Raw genomic sequence first — 20581 nt, forward strand, 5'->3', positions numbered from 1 at the left:
TGTATGGCCTAGACCAGGGGTGTTCAAATAATTTCTGGCATGATCCACCACAACCAAACCTGACAACATGATGATCCACTAAATACGAATAGTAAACATATTGGACATGCTTTAATTTTAATGGTGCTTTATTTATGTAAATGTACCCTACATTGTAGGGCCTACAGCCCTACAATATATTTATAACTTTGTAAAAGTCCAAAGTGAAGTGTGTTATAGCTGCAAGATTGTTTCAAGACTACATTGGAAGATCCAGACAAAAAGTTGAAAAGATCCGGATCCGGATCGAGATCCGCCATTTGAACACCCCCGGCCTAGGGCCTAGGCCTATGCCCTATATCTTTCATATAGGCTTACAATTGAAGTTAGTAGTAGCCCATACGACTTGGTGTTTCGATGTTTTCTGTAACAGACAGGCTAGTCTGATAACTATAGATAAGTGGTGGTAGATCTATAACTTCTCAGTGAAATAATTTGAAATTCGACACCGGTATGCAGATGTTAAGTCTATTTTGACAAGCTTAGAATTTGATAGCCTGTATTTCTGTACTTACGTTATACTACTGTATGAGCCTATATCATAAGTGTGCGTTAAAGGCTACGTATTCTAGACCCTGCTTTAAGCTATACTGATAAATATAACCAATAGAAAATTTTCCAATCTGGATTGTCGTTCTGTTACTAAAGGTTATGACATGTGAGATGGTCTATTATTACACAACAAGTACGCAACAAGACTACAAGGGAAATAATGCAGTAATGTGACGCAGACACTGCCAGTTTTTATCTTTGCCTCAGTTGTCTAATGTTTCGAAGTAAAACAATTGCTTAACTTAATTCTAACCCTTTGACGGCCCAACCAAACTACTTGATGAACAAATTTGGGTCGCAATATAAGGGGTTACGAAACATTGAGCTTGACTGCGTGGGTGATGAACGATTATGAAACTTGTGTGGTAAAAACTTGCATATTTATTTGTCTGCAGGTACCTGTAGTAAGTTTTGTGCAAGCTACTGGTGCTAACCAATTAAGAAATATCATTAATTCGTTGAATCGTGCAAGAAAATAAAATTTTAAGTCACGGTTCAATGGCTTCTGATAATTATGCCAAGCTACATTTTGTATAACTAAGAAGCATCACAAGGAAATATGACCAATCAAACCTTTGCTTACCAAAAGGTATTGTGCTTCACTGTTTTGAAGCAATTTCTCTTGGTTTTTGCACAATAATATTTTTCATAAGTAGCCTATTGTATGTAATGCTATTCATTAAATAGTCTTATAGTGATGATAATAATTTATATAACAGATCCCACGCAGAAAGTTCAACTGCTTGTTTTGTAATATTGTTCGCCCTTGAAATCTATAATTCCTTTTAATTGTTAGCGTGTAAACATTTATTTTGTCGGTTGCACCAATGATTTATGATATTTGATGTTAGTAAACAACTTATCCTTTGTACTATTTGCCATTGGCAGGACATGTGGGTGTGGACTGACCATCCAGATGATGTTTGGCATCCAGCAAGAATTGTTGATATTTCGCAAAAACAATTGCATGTTTCGTACTTATCAGGAAAAACAGCAGTTATTGATAAAAGAGTGTGTTGACTGCTTTTTCTTAATTTTTCAAACATTTTGTTAGTTATTTGACATTTACTAACAAGTTGATAAATATATATAACAAACCAAAAACCTTTAGTTGTTCAAAATACATCAATTTATTTTTATAATATACAGAGAAAATTGTCCATTCTATCCATTGGAAGTTTTAATGAGGACTTGCAGAATGAAGAAATCTACAAAGACCTTTCGAAGATGGCTTCATTGTCAACTCAATCTGGTGTTTATATGCGAGATTTTTATCTACCAGTAGTTGCACTGGTCTCACTTGATTCTTGTTTTGCATTGCAGTTTTATTCTTCCTACGCAAAGCGTACTACGCTGGAATATATTACACTAATTTGGGATCTGGAACGATTCTTGCGATCAATCCTTTCCAAGACGTGGATGAATTATTTAATGCCAAAGTAACTGGGAATATTAACCCTCAAATCTTTCTAGGAAAATAATACAAATTTAACAAGATTTTGTATTAAATTTGATTTTGTTTACATGCAGTAAATGTGAAAGGTTTGACACATGATTGGCCATGTTTTTTTAGAAAGTTCACGCTTACCACAGCGCATCACTTTCTGAACTTGGATTGATGCCAGCTCATGTGTTCAGTGTTGCGGAAAGAGCATTACGCCATATGTTGGCAGGAATGCAGCGTGAAAACCAATCAATCATTATAAGCGGGGAAAGTGGGGCTGGCAAAGTATTCTAAAATTAAAACCATAAAATTTCTGTGTTTTGTTATTATGGCCAACATCTGATTGGTTATTTTAACGCGTTTTAAGACATGGACAGTGCGTTGTCTGATGCGATATCTTGCTGTCGTTGGAATCGACACGACCGCAATCTCATGCAAACCAGAGGCAGGTGATTCACGATGTTTAACAAACGTGATGTTGTCGGAATCATTTGTTGGCGACCAGATTGAACACAGAATTTTAAGCTCCAACCCAATTCTCGAAGCTTTCGGTAATGCAGCCACCCCACGCAACCACAACAGTAGTCGCTTCGGCAAATATATTCAGCTTCAGTACGATCGGTAATTGCTCTTTGCCTTGGCTTTCCTGTGGTATTTTCCTGTACTGTAAGAAACCTAGCTTTTAGCAATATTTTTTATATACAGTAACTGGTAATAATTACATAATAATTTATAATTTATTTTGTTAATGATGTATGAGTGGTAAGAGAGTTTAACCCAATTTTTATGCAATTATTTTTTGATTAATATCTAATTGATGCTACTAGGCCTAACTTACTGCAAATGCAATTGGAATTATGTTCTTTAAATGTCTCCAAGGCCACCTCTTTGTGTTTTGAACAAAATGTGCATTGATTTTTTAACTAAGCCTTGTTGAGCAGTGTGTTGCAGGCCGGTGCGTTCTGATTTTTGTTGCATTGTTAGTATGATACTATGGCCCAACTTATCTGCCAAGATCGTTGAACATTTTATATTGTCCAAAATCTTTTTTTACTTTTCTTCTACCCATTCCAGAGCATTTTATTTTCGTTATATTTGTGTTATAAGTTCAGGCTATTTCATTTGAAGCTTCACAAAAACAGTAATTTGACAAACCTCTGCTTGTCAATTCAACAGATTTTATTTTATTCACAGAAGTGGAACAATAGTGGGTGCCAAGTTACAGGTTTATTTGCTTGAAAAGACTCGTGTTGCCAATCACACCAGCTCGGAGAGGCCATACCACATCTTTCCGCAATTGTTCTATGGGAGCACTCCAGAGGAAAGGAAAGAATGGCAACTTCCTAAGCAAGTTTCTTTCCAAGGTAATTCACTCTTCATCAAAGCACATTTGTTCAATCTGGATGTTTACATAAAAGCGAAGAGATGATAGTTGTCATGGGGCTCAGTAACCTCAGTTACAATGATACAATCGATATTAGTTTGTTACTAAAAGCTATTTATTGTTATATTGTCAGATAAGTCTTGTACATTTTTCTGAAGAAACCATTTACTTTATTTTTAATATTTTGATTTGACTAAACCATCAACAGTGTGCCGGTGGTATTGTGTAGAATAGCTCACATCAGGATGTGAAGATTTAAAGATAACTTTTTGCAATAACTTTGTAAAAGATTTTATTTCTCGTATCATTGTCAATTTTTCAGAACACAGAACATTCAATCAAAACTGGAACAATAACGTTGATGGCTTGACTTCCCTCGACGAGATAGAAGATGAAGATCTCAATCAGGATAAGTTCCACGTGGAATGCGATATTGACAAGATGGACGACGACGTAGCATTTAAAAAAACTTGCAAATCAATGCTTAGTGTTGGGATATCTCATAAAATGCAATCTCAGATCTTCAAGATTTTATCAGTTATTTTACATTTGGAGAGGGTAAGTTGTCCTAAAGTGTGTTTGTGTTGAAAATTGGAAAAAGTAAGCTATAACACCTATACTATGTTTGCCACCAGGCATAATTTCAATAATAAAAAGTGCTCAACTGGTAAATTAATTCCTTTATCAACCAACGTTTCGCAAACTTAACTATTTCACTCGTATCTAGGTAATTTTATATGTTTGTAGTTTTCAAATATGTTTCTAATTCTCTTATTGTAATCTGCCCTGACGAAGCTCACCTGCATGGGTTTGCGAAACGTTGGTTCATACAAGAATTAATTCACAAGCTGAGAATTTTTTGTTATTACAACACTTATAGTTACATATGTAAATCATCCAAAATTCTGTTAACTTGAATGCAGTTTTTGAACGTATAATTACTTAATCAAGAAACAGACTGTATTAATGATAGGAAAGCACCTTCACTGGCTACTCACTATTCTGTTTTCATTCATCCATAGTTGCTGTTTGATGGAGCTGACGATATGAATAATCCGTGCAGTTTGACAGCGGACTGCCAATCAAATGGAAAGCATGCTGCAAGTTTGTTGGCTGTGCCCATCAACTGTCTTTTGCAAGTATGGAGTTTAACGATTTTATTCCATTTGATACATGTTACTGTTATTTCACCCCTGCATAGTACATTTCAATACTAAGAAAATCCACAGCATCTGTTTTGTTGAATAATGTTAAATGGACGCAATACACTGGTCAGTAAGTTTATTTTCCTCTTGTCTGCTTGTCAGCATCTTCTCCGTGGAAGTAACTTTGTCGAACGTGAATTTCATTTGAGCAATTTTCAATATATATATATCATGTTTCTTGAAAGCAGACAAGTTACCATTACCGGTATATAATTAATAGTTACCATATGGCAGAAACAGTAACCATAAACGTTACCAACAATAAAAAAATAAACCATATATTGATGACCAATATACATAATTGGTGTTGTCACAAAAGGCAGTTACAGTTCGTGAAATTCAAGCGGGAGGATCTTCCGACAAACGCCGCAGCATTTTCAAACGATCTTGCACCAGGGAAGAATGCTCTTCGCGACGTGATGCTCTGATGAAGTATCTCTACGAACAAGTCTTCCTCTGGTTAGTCAAGCACATTGGAAATGATCTCTGTGCTCCCCCAAACGAAGCGTGTAGCTTTATTGGTAAGTCCTGGTCGCAGTGGTCAGTAACAAATTAATGAAATTTCATGGTCAGATCAAGTTTACAGTTGGATGTGATCTTAAAAGTAACGTAAATATGTAACTGTGAGTTGCCTTTCTGCAATTTTAATAACAAGCCAGTGACAACAGCCAGCACTGTTTTCTGCTGCAAAAGAAGCGTTGATCGTTATTTCAATAAAGCTTGACATTACAGGTCTCCTTGATGTTTATGGATTTGAGAGCTTTCATGAGAATGGTCTCGAACAGTTGTGCATAAATTATGCCAACGAAAAACTTCAGCAATATTACGTCAGCAACTTTCTCAAGCTACAGCAGGTAAATCATGATAATATGTACGAAAAGTTGAAAAAGAACCTGTTGTTCAGTAAGTTTGTTATTTGGTAAATAGACCATTTGATTTTTGTTTCAGGAAGAGCTGGCTCTTGAAGGGGTGTCCTGGGAAGGCCTTGACCTAAACAACAAAGTCAGTTGTCTGAATGTTTTGGAATCGCCGCGCAGCAGCATATTTGCACTTTTAAATGAGGTGAATCCACATTGGAATCGTTACAAGAGTATTTCCGAATATTTACCTTCAAAAATTTCACGAATTTTTTGCCTTTAGGAATGTAGATTGAATCGAGCAAGCAACCCTTCACAATTAAGAGATAGAATTTCCGAGCATTTTTTCGGCAATGGTCACATCTGTCGTCCTCGAATATCAACTTCCACTCCTGCATTTTCTGTCCTTCACTATGCTGGGAGTGTGACTTATGACACTGATCAACTGATCATGAAAAACAAGGTGAGTTCATGACGATACATCGACATCATAGTGAAATAAATAAAACCACAGCTGCATTGATGGCTGCAGATTTAACTCAGCCAAGATTGGCTGCTGCACTGCAGAAGCTCATATAACTAAGCAGCATAAAAAAGTTACTGTGCAGTATACAAAAGAAATTTTTCTCATTAATGTGACCGCAATCAAAATTTAACTGTTTTGTTAGGACGAACTTCCACACGAAATAGCCAACCTTCTCATGAACAGCAGAAACGAGTTCGTACAAAATCTGATTTCCAGGAAAGTTCAAGCATCACTGGCACGGGGGAAAGCAGCTAAAGGCAAAGCACAGGAAACTGTCCTCACTGAATTTAAGGTTTAAAGTGAAACATGCTTCTGTTGTATCGTATGTGAAGTTATCATTTAGAATGCTTATGCTACTGCCAGCTGTGGTAATTCTTGGCAGCAGAAATTGAATAGGTATCAACAGAGCCAATAGTTGCATTCAAATATTAACTTTACTGTTTGCAATTAGAATGATAGCTAGTTGTTTGAATGTCAATTCTATTTTAGTTATTTTTTTCTTTCCAACAGTTTGTTTCAAAGAAGTGCAAAGAAGATTTTGTTAAGTGTGATTAAATTTTAATGTTTATTTTTGAATATGGCTTGTTCTATTTTGCTCCAGAAATCACTTGACGGACTTCTAACAACACTGTCATCAACAAATTGTCACTACATTCGTTGCATCAAGCCGAATAACATCTCTGCTCCCTCCCAATTTGATTCATTTCATGTAAGTCAAAATTTAATCATGATTCTTGAAACTATATGTGGAATTGACAGTAACATTACACAGCAAATTTAAATTATTTTATAACATTGCCTTGTAATTACTACCAAATCACTATTTCTCAGATGGTTTTTAAATACAACAAAATTTTTCACTTACTGTATACTAATTTTGAACCAATGATGAACGATCACAGAAACGTAGTAGCATTTATTTGCTTTGCTACTTGTGTTTATTTCTTTAACAAGTTTTCCACACCAGTTATTGCCCCTTCCGTTGGAGTCCTTCAGAATTGCTTTCTGGTTTTCATCAAACTGTTTACAGAGATAGTAATCTCTTAGCAAGCTATCAGCCTAGTGCTTGCTTAACAAATATTCTTGATAAGATTAGTGAGCTTTACAAACAAATATCAGTTTCCTTATTAAATGTTTTTACTCACCGCTTATCAGTGATCTAATTTTGTTCCAAGCAAACATTGATGCCTTTTAGTGGTTGATTTTATTTAATTTGAAGGTTGTGGATCAGTTAAGATCTAGCGGTGTCGTGGAGACTGTTCAGATATGCGGCCATTTGCATCCACACCGAATCTCATATCCACATTTTCTTTCACATTTCTCTTTCCTACTCCAACAGAAAAAGAAGATGGGTTGTAAGTTGATGTTTATAACCAGACCAAAGAATTCAAAAAAAAAAACAAAATAAAAACAAACAATAAATCTAAAAGAGAATAATTTCTCTGTGAGAATTTGATATACATGAGGAAGTTTGTAAAAATAGCGAAAAAAAAATTTGTTAACTTGAGTTTATCAACGAAGGGATTTACTTTTTTCAGATGTGAACATGAAAGATAGCTTGTTAATTGAATACAACGCGGCTCAAGAAACGTGCAATTGGGTATTGAACTTCATTTGCTGGAAATATCCTTATTTGGAAAGAGCCAAATCCTGGAAGTTTGGAAAAAATTTTATATTTCTATCCTCAATTTTGGTAAATTTTCTGTTTTTACAATCTTTGTAAAATCCTGTTCCGTTATTGTTTACAATTTAAATGTTAACTTTTAGTACGAGATTCTCGAAAACGAGAGATCACAGCAAATGAACTTCAGTGCCACAAAGATTCAAGTCGCCTGGTTGTCGTACAGTCATAGAAAGCGATGTCGGGAACTCAGAAAAAGGATCTTGGAGGAAAGAAAAAATGCTTGCCTTGTTTTCCAGAGAGCTTGGAGATTACGATTGCTCATTACGTAATTAAAACAATCCAATTTTCGTTTTAACGTTTTGTTTTAAGAACTGGGTTTTGCCGCGGTTCACAGTAATATCCAGGAATAGCGTTGAATGTCACAATTATGCTTTTTACTGCACCAGGAGACGTGCCAGGGAACGGCGAGTTAAAACCAGAAAAAGACACAACGCCTCCAGGGTGATACAACAGGCCTGGCTCGCATATGTCAGCAGAAAGCAGGACAGGATAAAACAACAGGAAGAACTTGCAGCTTTGCAGAATGGTGGGTTTGTTTGTTCCATTGTTTGCAGGGGGCCCTTTACGGTTGCACATATCTACTATACAGTGGATACCATTGCTTAGATTGCGATCTGTCAATAATCTCTTTACAGTTTTTATGGATACATTTGAAAGTGTGGCTTAGTTTTTGGAGTAACGTTAAATAAAGTTCAAGGAACTGTTACATGTTACAAGACGTTGGCCAGTTTAGCATCGCCATCAAAAAGGGGACTGTTTTTTTCTATAAATGCAAACTCAACAGCCTTCATTTATGCTATTTTTGATCGACAGTTACGACTGAAGAAAGTGGCTCTGAAAGTGAGTTCAAAATCCCAGCGGTCAATGTGATTGATGTTCAATATGCTTCGCTTCATAACACGACCGATACGTTGGCCGAAAAGAAGGTTTCGAAATCGGAAACTTTCCTTTGGTATTCCTGGTCCGGCAACAGTTACATCATTCGTTATTTTCCTTCGATGACACTAATGAGTTTACATCTTTTGTGCATGTGTTTTAAGCGACCATTAGACTTAGTTAGCAGGTGCTACACTCAAACTGTGGAAATTCCGTGCTGTCATGCGTTTTATCAAAATAGCTTTGGTTCTTCGTTTTCTAGCAATTTTAGCCTCACATCTGAATATTCTGAGGTTTGCACTTTGCCTCTTAACTCCTTTAGTTTATCTGATACAGATGAATTTTACTTATCAAAATCTCCCTCGCGCTCATGCATTTTACCGTATTCTAATGTTGCACCGAAAGCTCATGATACGTGACTTTCATTTCGACCATTGCGCAGGTGCTGTTTTGCATTTGTATTCTAGTTACGCGTTTTAATAAAAACTGAGATTATGCAGAATATAACCTAATTGTCGTGCTTTATCCTTTTAACCCAAACGAGGTGACAAGTTATAGCTTAAAACCAAGTTGCTAGATCGTTCAGAAGGCTGTATTAGCATCGGAACAGATTTTTACTAGTGCAAGATGAAAATTTATGTCCGTCAGTGGGCGTCCGAGAATTATTTTTGTTTCCAGTTGAGTGGTCACGGTTACCACAGCGTTCATTCATGCTTGTCGTAGTGGGCCCAGACGAAGGAAGCTTCAGTCCAAGTACATTCTGCATAGTTAGTGTTGGACATGTACAGATGTAGTTACAGTAAGACACTTACGCAATGCAATTGAACGTTGCGGCTCGTGGGAATGAGGAGAATAGCATTTTAAGCTTCCATAACAGAGCACATATTTTATTATCTGTGGTTTTGTGTTCTGTAACTAAAAAGGACTTACCGGTATCAGTTATCCAATCAAATCAAAGATCACACTTCGCTGATTTCAATGAAATTATGGGTATTTTTAATGTTTTACGTGAAACCAGCGATTATTTTAAGTAGGCTTGGTCTCGCAAAACATCTAATGTTACTGCTTTGTTTTCAAGTATTTTTTACTTGGTATAAACCAGGATAGTTTTATGAGTATGACTAAAGTACGCCAAGCAGACTGTATGAGATTGGAAAGTTAGCAAATTGATCGGCTGATGAAATTTTTTTTTAAGAGAATATGCTGGTAGCAACTATGAATTGTACACATACATACACGTGGCTTGCTGTTTTCTATTTTTAAAGTAACGGTTGGGATCGCACACCTGCACACTGCAAACTTTTCGTTGCGAATGGTACAACATGTTTGATGAAGTGGTAAAATTATAATTGGGTCTATACCTTATAGACCCAATAGTAATAGTGCAAAAGTACACAACCATAGGATGCTTTTGCATATTAGATCCCAGCTATTCAAATTGTGACGTCATTTGGTTGTGCACTTCTGCACTAAACCCTTATAATTTAACTATCAGTATCATTATTCAGCCATTTCAAATTTGCCAGAACTGTGGAATCAACAATTTAGTCAATGTAAATATTTGTTTACAAACTGTATGGCCTGGCTCTTACTTGTGTATTTTATTTTGATTTTACCTTTTACAGATTAACAATGCACATAGCCTCAAGGTACTTTTGATAATAGTTTGATGCTGTGCTGTTGAAGCAGTTCGGATTGAACCATGTAACCTTTTTTTCTGACAAAAGACATATTTTCCCAAAATGACTGCAGCGGTGAACTCAAATGAACTGTTGTCAACCTTAGTTGAGACCGACATTTCAGGAAAACGGATTATTAGCCATGCTGCCAATCAAAGCGTCCGTCCATACAGCACAAATCAGGAGTACCTGTACGCTATGCGAGAAGATTTAGCTGACTGGTTAAAGGTAAGTTTACAGTGTACTTGGTTCTATATCTGTGCTGAAGTAGCGGGGCCGTAGTGGAAAGTATGGTACACACACATGTATGAGACTTACGAACATGCACACTGAACTTTTCCGTGTTCACGTTGATTTATAAAGACAAATAAAGCAAAGGTAGTTGTTTAAATGCCAGTTTGTATCTAATAATCGAAGACTTGAATTTCTAGTGTTTGCTGTCAAGCCAAACTTTGTCTCTGCACGCTCTATTTCTCATTGAAAACTGCCATATTTTCTAATCTGACGGCTGGGAAGTGCCAACATTGCATGACCTAGCCTATGTATCAGTTCAAAATTAACTTGCTTCTTGCATGAAGTTAATCTTAATTATTCAATTTTGTGTTAATTAATGTATATTCATTGTTAGTTATTTATTTAAATTTTTTATTTTTCAGGGTCTGTACGCTGTTGAAATCAATGTTGTGAATTTTTTTAACATGCTTGAAACTGGAACTTTACTCTGCCAACACGCCAACAATATCACCACATGTGCTGAATATATTCGCAAAAATAACATCAACATTAACCACAAGCGCTTAACCAAAGTGCCGTCACAATTTTTAGCGTACAATCAGGTTAGTATAAGTTTATTATGTAAAAATATCATAAATATATCTTTATTTTTTGAATAACCAGTGAATTCCATGGATTTTTAATAAAACAAACATTGTTTGAACTCCATTTAATGTATATATGTGTTGGTTTATCTGCTAACTCAGATGGATATTTGGATCTTTTCATTCACAGTAGTTGATTTTATTTTTTTTCTTCTACAGGGCCGGTACGTAAGGGCAAGCAGTTTTTTTGCTCGTGACAACATCGCCAATTTCATCGGTTGGTGTCGAAACGAGTTGCAAATTCCAGAAAGCGTTATGTTCGAGACCAATGACCTGGTTTTACGTCACAATGAAAAGAATGTGATCCTTTGCTTGCTTGAGGTACTTATTGTTAATGAAACCCTGTTAAATTTTGCCATAAATGACAAGGTTTATTGATGGGGCGACGCTTTCCCTGTTCCATTGTGTTTTAATGCTCCTCACACAACCCTTGCGTTCAACCTTTGTAGCAACTGCGCTTATGTTGACTCAACATACATTCATTAGAGCTCCATTCCTTGACAGTTTATTGATTGCTTACATACGTATGAGTTGTGAAAGATCCACCGGTCAAACTCATGACTTCGTTTACCCGATTTCAAATTGTGACAACTTTATTGCCATCCTAAATATTTTCAGTTGTTAGGGAGTTTTTAAAATCTGTAGATTGCGGTCATTCTTGTGTTATTTCTGTCTCTGCCAGATTGCCTTCATTGAAACATGAAAAATTTGAAAATTTTAATGAATAAAAACAAAAACATAATATATAGCACTCTTAAATTTAAATGTAATATTTTTAATCGTAGAAAATTTAATTTGTTTTCATGTTTAAATCTGCATGAAAAAGTCTATTCAAATTATTTTGATTGAAACAGGTAGCTCGAAGGGGCAGCAAATTTGGGGTTCCCGCCCCCGTGCTTGTTCAGATGGAAGAGGACATTGACAATGAAATTGAACTTGAAAAAGTTGCGAAGGAACGAAATGAACCCCCACCAAGAGCCCCAGTCAAGCAAAAAGTGACGTGCGACTTTAAATCGCTAGATGAAATGGTATTTCTATGTTGTGGATATATACAACGAATTCTATGCTATCATATATTATCCTGTAGTATGCACATGACGTAAATATCTTCATTCAATGATGTTTACGTCAATGTGGTGTATTGCTCTGAGATGACTACAATATACTTTATTATTTTGCTACAACTACAAGTTGTGCGACATTTAAACCACTTTGTTAAACTTGTGCTATAATAACACTGGTATTATGTGTAGTGAGAGTGCGTAATTTCAACATGCTTTTGTAATGACACGAGTTTTATAGGTTAGCCATTTATGAGTGTGTCCTAATAGTAGAGAAAAAGATTTACGAGGGATAATCTTTCCCGAGTTATTGTTTGCAAATGTAAGGTTTCCAGCCTCAGGTTATTACTAACTTGTGTACATGCTGAGTACAGTACAAACATGTGAGAATTCCTTTTTGTGGTTTAGCTTTGTTGAAGGGCTCCCAATAACAACACGCTTTTGTGATACTTTTAACCAAACAATGGTGCCCGAAAATTGATCAAATAAAACTTCACTCCGAGTTAGACTACTCGTCGGCTGCTTTGGTTATGCTTTACTATAAATTTACCATCGGCAATATTTTGCTATTAACAATTTGGAGACCCACGCAAGGGCCTCTATCAATTGTATGGACAACAAAACCATATGTGGACAAACTTAAATATATCCAACCTTTATATTTTTATAAATATCATCAATAAAAAGGTATCTATGGTGACAATGGCACCTTCACTTAAATCTGTCACCACCCAAGCCCAGTGATTTCATTACTATCAGCAAGGTCGCCACTATTGCCACTACAAAGGTTGCTTTTATTTCGTCTTGTAATCGAGAAATTCGATAGCATAAACAAAACATACCGTTTTCTAAACCCCATCAATCTAATTTCATCGCAATGTGCTTATTTCAACATAATTGCATTGCACGGTAATTACTGAAAATTTTGTTCCATATAATGTTTTTACTTTGGTTGTAATGTTATCTAGCTGGCGTGTTTTATTAAATCATCTGTAATATTTAATAGGTCCAATATATTCTTGGAATGTGCACATGTCCAAGCCAGTTCCCAATGGTTAAGGTTTCTGACGGCAAATACAAGGTTGGAGATTCAGCAAATCTGATTTTTATGAGGGTAAGAAAAAGATAATTTATCATTTTTGACAAGCTCATTTTATGAACAATTTATGAGGTCTGTTTTAATTGCTTTATGGGTTTACTATCAGCTATTACAACGACACCTGAAGTTATTCTCTGCTGAAGTCTTTATTTGAACTTGGTAAACCCGCTTGTCTGCCAAACACAGCTGAATTTAGTCCATTGCTGATCAAAGTCGTCGAATATTGGACTTTAAAAAACTTTTTTATCATTAATGTCACAACTAATATCCAGCCTGTTTATTTAGCAAACACTATGCTTGCGATTGAAGGTTCATTTATGACCCTGCTATTCCGGGGTTGTTGTAAACACTTAACCATTTATGTGGTTCAAGTCATAGTAAAATAAATGACACCAATGAATTAGCAGTGTTCCAATACCTCACAAACTTATTGTTGCTTTATCGTGATAACATTACTAGATTCTACGCCAACATGTCATGGTTCGGGTTGGTGGGGGATGGGACACTCTTGAACATTATTTGAACAAACACGACCCATGTAGGTGCCAGCGTCACCGAACTGAACGAACGCTTACTCCAAGGTACGTGGATTTAGTTGGAACATTTGCTTAGTATCTTGAAAAGCAGAAGTTTTATTTAACTTTGTGATAAAGAAAACAAGTTTTCAATCTCTCATATTTGTTTGATGGTTCCATGGCGTAGTTGGTATTATTTATTTTACGTCAAGCAATTTCTTTTATATAAAAATTCAGCTGGATTTTGAATATTTGTAAATTTAACGCTAATTTGAACCGTTCCGTAAATCGTCATCTAAATATTTTTGTAACAGACACAGTCGTACCCAAAGTGGACCGAGCCCAAACTTACAGCCGAAAACTTTAAACTCAAGCGGTAATTTTGGAAGAAGTTCGACCAATAAACAGCTGGTTAATACAGCCAGACTTGCCAGAAGTAAGTTCCTCTCGTCTTACCTATAAACCACCACAGCTCTGTGCTTGCTTTTTGGGTTGTCATGTATTTGGTTTTATCTAATATATGGAACACAGTGTTGTGTAATATTTAATCCATTCACTTTTGTTTGTAAATACTGTATATTTTTTCTTTTAAATCCTTGAAATTATCATTCTACAACATCAGTTAATCAAATTTCGATTAACGCTAACTTTGGTTTTGTTATTTAGGTACGAATAACCTTCTTGATATAACTGAAAACAACAGGCTTGATAAAAGTCCGGATCGGCGGCGTTTTTCAAGCAAATCAAGGCATTCCTCATCGGACACAACTTCAACAGATGAAAGGTTATGCGAAGTGTGATAATTGGATATTGATCGAGGCAGTCCCAGTAAACACTAATCAATAACAATGACTTGATACAATAAATTATGCAGGAACAGTAGTAGAAGTAAAAATGTGATGAAATGTTTTTGTATTACACACTGTGGCATTTAATATTTTGCTAGCCTGTGGTTTTTGTCCAATGTTATGTTTGCCATAACACAAACAGTCCCATATTTTGATAACGTTCAATGTGAATAGTGGCAAAGAGACACCAGAAATGTTTCCCTTATGAGACAAAAAGGTCATGTTGCTTTTGTACGGAAGTTGCACAAGATAAAGTATTTGCTCAATATAAACTCATACAAAGGGACTTCCGAGGAAAATATAAATTATTTCATCAGACTGTTTTGATAATTGTTTGAAATCTTGGTATTTAGACCGACTCCTCAGAGATACACAGTTGCAAGTGCAAAATCTCCCGTCAAAACACCAGCAACCAGTAGACGAGAACGACTAAGTTTGCAGCCAGATGTTTTTAACAGGTAAGAATTGGTTTAAAGTTTCTCATCAATTTTATGCTTTTATAGGCTTAAAGGTCTGGATTAAGTTGAAAACTTAGTAAGCTGTTTACTTTGAATTAATCTTTTTACTTCTAATTTTATTTTAAATGGTGTTAAATGTGTAAGTATGTATGTATTTAGGCCGTGTGCTATTTTGAACACAGTAGCTTTGTTGTAGCTGTGTAAGCTTTTTTCTAAAAACTCTTTTAAAATGTGTAAATCGTTTAAGTTCAAAGCCGAAGAATTTAGAAGTTTCCTTATAGAAAAAAATATTCTGTTAAAATTGCCAAGCTATTGCGCAATATCTTCAGTCTCAGAGCGAAACATATTTTTTTGTTTTTGTAAAGGCTTAGTCGGCCGAAGAGCACGCCACCTATCCAACAAAAGAGCTCAGTACAGCAGGACAATCTGCTTGTTGTGCAAAGAAGTAAAAAGGGGTCCCATCAAATCCAGCGTTCGGTGACACCGTCCCGGCTGTATGTGATGACATGAATTTTGAGTTTTTCATTAAGTTTTTGTGGAAACTATTCTATTTTTATTCTTGTTTCTTTGATGTTGTTCAGGAGTTTGTCACAAAACAACAAGAAAAGAGGGAGCTCAACGGACAGAAGTGAAATCCGAAGCGTGAGTTTTTTCTCAGTTACCATTAGATAAAAGCTCGGGTGGCCTTGGAATTGCAACCACGCGAATATACACCCAAGTGAAATTTCATACATACAGCACTTGATAAACCTTTATTTTTCACAACAAATCATAATTAGCCATATAAAGTAATATTTGAATCCAAACCAGTTACAAAGAGCAACCTCACAACAAATTACACACATGGGTACATTACCGTGATTACTGCCTTACTGGTTATCAAAAGCTTGTGTTCTATAATGCCATGGTCAGGCTTACAAAGCCGAAATAACGAGCAAAATCTTTAATACTTGGTTGTACTTTCTTGTTTTGAGAATTTTTTATATCAAACTGACATACACTCACGGTTTCTTTATGCCCAGAAATCAATGGTGAGCTTGAATAATCGTTTGTCGAAACCTAAACCAGGGCCTATTCCTGCCGCTGGCAACACAAGAACAAAACAACGCACCAGCGTTCAACCGAACCTGAGTGAGTTGTAAATTGCTTTGTGGATTGCAAGTTTTGTGTTCTTAAATCTTTTGTTGGAGTTATATGCTGTAGAACTTTGGTTACAAGTTTATGTAAAGCATCGATCACAAACCAAATTGTATTTCTTTTTTTACGAATATTGATTTTTTTAAATTGACAGATAAAACGCATCCCTTGAAAACGACACCAGCCAAAGACAACAGGTAATCAATGCATAGAATTAAAGTTGGTTTGTCTGAATTTGTTCATTTTCACAAGAGCATTCCTACTAGCTTCTATGAACTGACATAAAAAATATCTATACCCAGCATGCTTATAACGTTGACTTTTAAAATTAAAAAATTTGAAATTGCGACAACGTTAATAACGTCGCGAAGGATCATCAGACATTCTTGTTACAAAGTTGTTGATTTAACATCATTATTAGGTTAAGGAGCCGGTCAACCGGTGATCAGCTTGAAAGTCGCGAAGTTGAAATCCTACACGCACTGGAGAAGGAATGCATTTCGAATCAATTCTCCTTGCAACATGAAAGGCACACAAGCCTAGATAGCTCCATTGATGTAAGATCGCTCTTCGCGCGCATTAAGGTTGCATCGTTGCATGCTGGAATGCTAGATAATTGTTGAATTGCTTAGGTCTGACACCTTACACACGTCTTTGCACCGTGTATGATCGGTGTAGATTGCTTACTTGCACCCGTCAGCTAACCAACTTGATTTCTTTTACTTCAAAGAGCTTTGATCGCTCCCAGCGCCAGAGCACAGATAATGAAGACAGTGAAGTCGCCCAGCACATGAGGGGGCTGCTTGAACCAAACACTCCGAGACATCCAGCCGGGTACAGTTCCCTGCCAAGGGCAAGGAAGGATAAGTGAGTCTTGGTTCTGTCACTTTCTGCTTTGGTTTCTGTTATGTAGTAGCTTTTTAACATTTGCTGAGTCCCTTTTTTAAAGCAGTGCTTGCTGATTATAAGCATTTGCAGCGAAAAACATTTTGTCTTGTTTTGCGTTAATTTGCGTTAATTTACTTTCCACCAAAATTTCTACAATTTTAAATTCATTTCTTGCCAGGAGAGAAAGCGAACAGCGATCCCGGATCCCGACCCCGGTCTCTTTCCAGAAACAGTCACTATCTAGTCGGAGCATTGACATCAACGATGAGAAGACTGAGAAGAAACCGAGTCGGACGGGAACGACGGAAAGAGTTAAAATCGAGTCGGTTAAAACTCAGTCGAACTCGAAGTCATTCATGAACGGACACAGCAAACCTCAGCAGCAGCAAACAGCAGACGAATTCGAAAACGACAGACAATCTAAGGCTTCTTTAGAGGCCCAATTGAACCGGCTCCTAAATCCCAATGCGTTGTATTCTGGAGATGACCAAAGCCGGTTCTCGCAAAAGTCACGCACCAGCGAGCATGAGATGAACTTCGACCCCGCTCCCTTGCACGCATCAGGGTATTCCCCTAACAACGAATTTCTGGCGCAGAAATCGGCCTTCGTGCCAATCGAGAATTACGAGCGAGAAAATGGATTAAGTTCGGCGGGGATTTCGGGGCAAACCTTGCATAACGCAAGGTGCACAGCAGTGCAGACCCAACCCCAGGCCCAAAACGGGGCAATTGGTAACCCCAGCTATAACTCGTCGCCGAAGCGCTACGATAACAACATGAACGAACAGCCTTCCGGTTTCCATGGCAACATGACCATAAGATCAAAGACTGTTTCGAGGCTACCTTCCCACATCCTGCAATCTTGCGGACTGGCGGGAAGTCCCTGTTTCGATTCGGGGGTCGAATCCACCCCAAACGGTTACCCGATGACCCCAAATTCAGGCTCAAATACGCGCGAACCCCAGTGGGTGTAATTTCTGTGACCAACCGCACTTTTTGTTGTTTTGTTTGTTTGTTTGTTAACACCACTGTAGCATCGTTTAGGAGATTATGCCGCCAACAGGATTAGATTAGCGAGCACAGACACGTAGCATTGCGTGCACTATCGGGGTGCATTTCTACCAGTATTATTTATGCCGGTTTTCCAATGAATATTTGCTTATCTATGACAAAGGACCACTTATAAAGGTGTTTGTATTTATTCGCAGAGACCGATTTCGTCGATAACTTCTTTTGTCAGCCTCAAATTAACTTGTACATAGAGATTTCTTATAAAAGTGTTTTTCTTTACCTTAAGTATTTTCAACAGTACTTTAGAAGAAAAGTTCATGTATTTTGATAATCGTGAATCGTGTTCTTATCAAATCGAGTATTTTGGTTAATTTTTATGTTCTCTTCTCTACGGCACTGTAGCTACTTTCTGAATGTGCTTGACGACAACTCGATATTCCGTCCTTTTCATTCTTGTGAATTGCTCCCGTGTAAATAATGGAGACGTAATTCACACCAACGCAATTCGTGTTTAACTTATTGAAAACGTATTCGCACGTTCTAAACACCCGTAATCTCACACGTACTGTACTCGGCTCATAAATTAATGAAACCCACATCGAGTTTGTTATTCACCATCCTCACTCAAACACTTTTGTTGTTTATGGACGAAATAACTGTCAAAGCACCCGCATCTCCACAACTATGTGCTCGTTTGATGGTTTACGTTGTCACTTGTTTGTTTCATTTTGAACAGAGTTTCATTTTTTGTTGCAGATCTAAAGATATTGTAAAGTTTTATTTTCTGAACAAATTTCTATTTCATTTTTCTCGAACAAACGTGTTTTTCTATAATATTCTTTTGCTTGATACAACAGAGAATGGTTGCTTACGTTTCATATGACGTCATGTAATACCACCGGATGTTACCTAAATCTTGCGGTACTATTTCATACGACCTGTATACGAACACTGTTACGTTTCATCTTACGTCACTTTTTGCCTCTTGTTTTTTACAATTTATTTTCAACAAAGCTTTCGTCACAAAAACCATTTTACATCGCAGTTACAATCGCACACGGTACAAAGAGTTTTTGTTTGCATATTTCCGCTATGATTCATCGTCAACCTTCGTGTTTTCCTTTCTAAGCACTCAAGTATTATATCATTTAACGCAAAATAACAACGCTGTGTGAAAGATTTTTTGCGATCGTTGAAGGACCAACTTTATGTTTATCGATCGTGTCCTTCCTAATTCGCTGCACTTTTGTGTTTTAGTTTCCTGTATATCATAGACGGTAGGTTTTAATTTTTTGTTTGCTGATACGTAACAAACGAACCTGCTTACGTAACGATTACAATCTACTACGTCTCTTTGATGTGTGTAGATTTATTTTATTTTCTCTGCCAACAGAAATGCCGAAAGCAGCCTCTCAACTGCCCCCTAGTGTCCTTTTGCTACGGGGGCAGACCCCAATAGTTTTTGACTTACAGCGGTTTTTTTTTATGCGATACCGTTCGGTAAATGGTTATGCTACAGTATTATTTTTCTACGTAGATACGTATATAAATGGTGCACTAATTATGTTATACCAACCCTAGTACTATCTTCAAAATATTTACCACCGACTTCGTGAATTTTCCGTAACCTTAGAAAGTTCTTTCCGGAAATTTCCCTTTCGGCGTTTTTGCTGCTGGCCTGTAATCACTGCACGGCTGACCAAGAAGAAACAAAATAGTGCATGAATATATTTTGTCTGATATAAGCTTTCAACACATTTCACTGTGAAATAATGCATGTTATCAAATCTTGCAAATCGTCGTCAATAAACAGTGGAATATGAAGTATGGATACGAGTCTACTGGTGGTTAAGTCCAACTTAAGCGAATGGCTTCTCAGTGTGAATGTGCACTTCGTTAGCCCAATAGAAAACGGACATGCGGTATAAAAATATACCCAGTTGTCTCTTTTTACAGGTAATTTTAACCTGTCTTTTGGTGGTTGCGATAAAATCTGACGACGTCATTGATTATATCTATAGTTGATGTTGCGGCAAACGCTGATCAATTGAAGGTTGCAAAACAAAACGCTTCACAGATCTACGAATGGCGTCTGAAGCCGGTTGCACTCGTCTTCGTGTTTGCCACCCACTATTATGAAAAATCTTTCGTGGTGGTTGGTACCGTTTCAACGATACAAGCAAAGCAAATCAAGCAAATTCAAAGGAACTATCGTTTAGTTCTTTTTTTTTAATTAATCGCTGAAAACTTATTCAAATAGAACATCGTTCACTTCTTGGTCAGCCTTAGCTCACATCCTGGCGGAAGAAGTGTCTTGTTGCTTTTGGTGGACAGCTGGAAGATTTTGCACCTCCACAAGGTAGCGGTATCAAGCTTCCTTGCACTTCCTGCATTATGGAATTTATTTTGGGTTCTCGGATAGAGCAGTGCTTCCACATCC

General features: G+C 36.8%; 2 protein-coding genes across 2 annotated transcripts; both read left to right on the forward strand.

The window, feature by feature from the left end:
- Positions 1-990: 990 nt before the first annotated feature.
- On the forward strand, positions 991-9074 carry LOC143462199 (unconventional myosin-XIX-like). The gene is made up of 20 exons (XM_076960263.1): positions 991-1180; positions 1480-1602; positions 1741-1843; positions 1915-2030; positions 2165-2320; positions 2403-2656; positions 3230-3399; positions 3742-3977; positions 4442-4558; positions 4944-5145; positions 5357-5478; positions 5573-5686; positions 5765-5944; positions 6150-6299; positions 6609-6716; positions 7227-7362; positions 7546-7700; positions 7775-7956; positions 8078-8217; positions 8505-9074. Exons 1-20 carry the CDS (start codon positions 1151-1153, stop codon positions 8984-8986), a joined length of 3276 nt encoding a protein of 1091 aa, XP_076816378.1. The 5' UTR covers positions 991-1150; the 3' UTR covers positions 8987-9074.
- Positions 9075-10174: 1100 nt separating this feature from the next.
- Positions 10175-19970, forward strand: LOC143462202 (uncharacterized). The gene is made up of 16 exons (XM_076960268.1): positions 10175-10474; positions 10903-11082; positions 11284-11445; positions 11979-12152; positions 13192-13299; positions 13744-13865; positions 14114-14235; positions 14466-14583; positions 15001-15105; positions 15471-15599; positions 15687-15747; positions 16128-16236; positions 16397-16439; positions 16664-16799; positions 16973-17109; positions 17309-19970. Exons 1-16 carry the CDS (start codon positions 10310-10312, stop codon positions 18102-18104), a joined length of 2667 nt encoding a protein of 888 aa, XP_076816383.1. The 5' UTR covers positions 10175-10309; the 3' UTR covers positions 18105-19970.
- Positions 19971-20581: the final 611 nt, after the last annotated feature.

The sequence above is a fragment of the Clavelina lepadiformis genome, chromosome 6 (genome assembly GCF_947623445.1).
Source record: "Clavelina lepadiformis chromosome 6, kaClaLepa1.1, whole genome shotgun sequence".
In the NCBI taxonomy this organism is placed as follows: Eukaryota; Metazoa; Chordata; class Ascidiacea; order Aplousobranchia; family Clavelinidae; genus Clavelina; species Clavelina lepadiformis.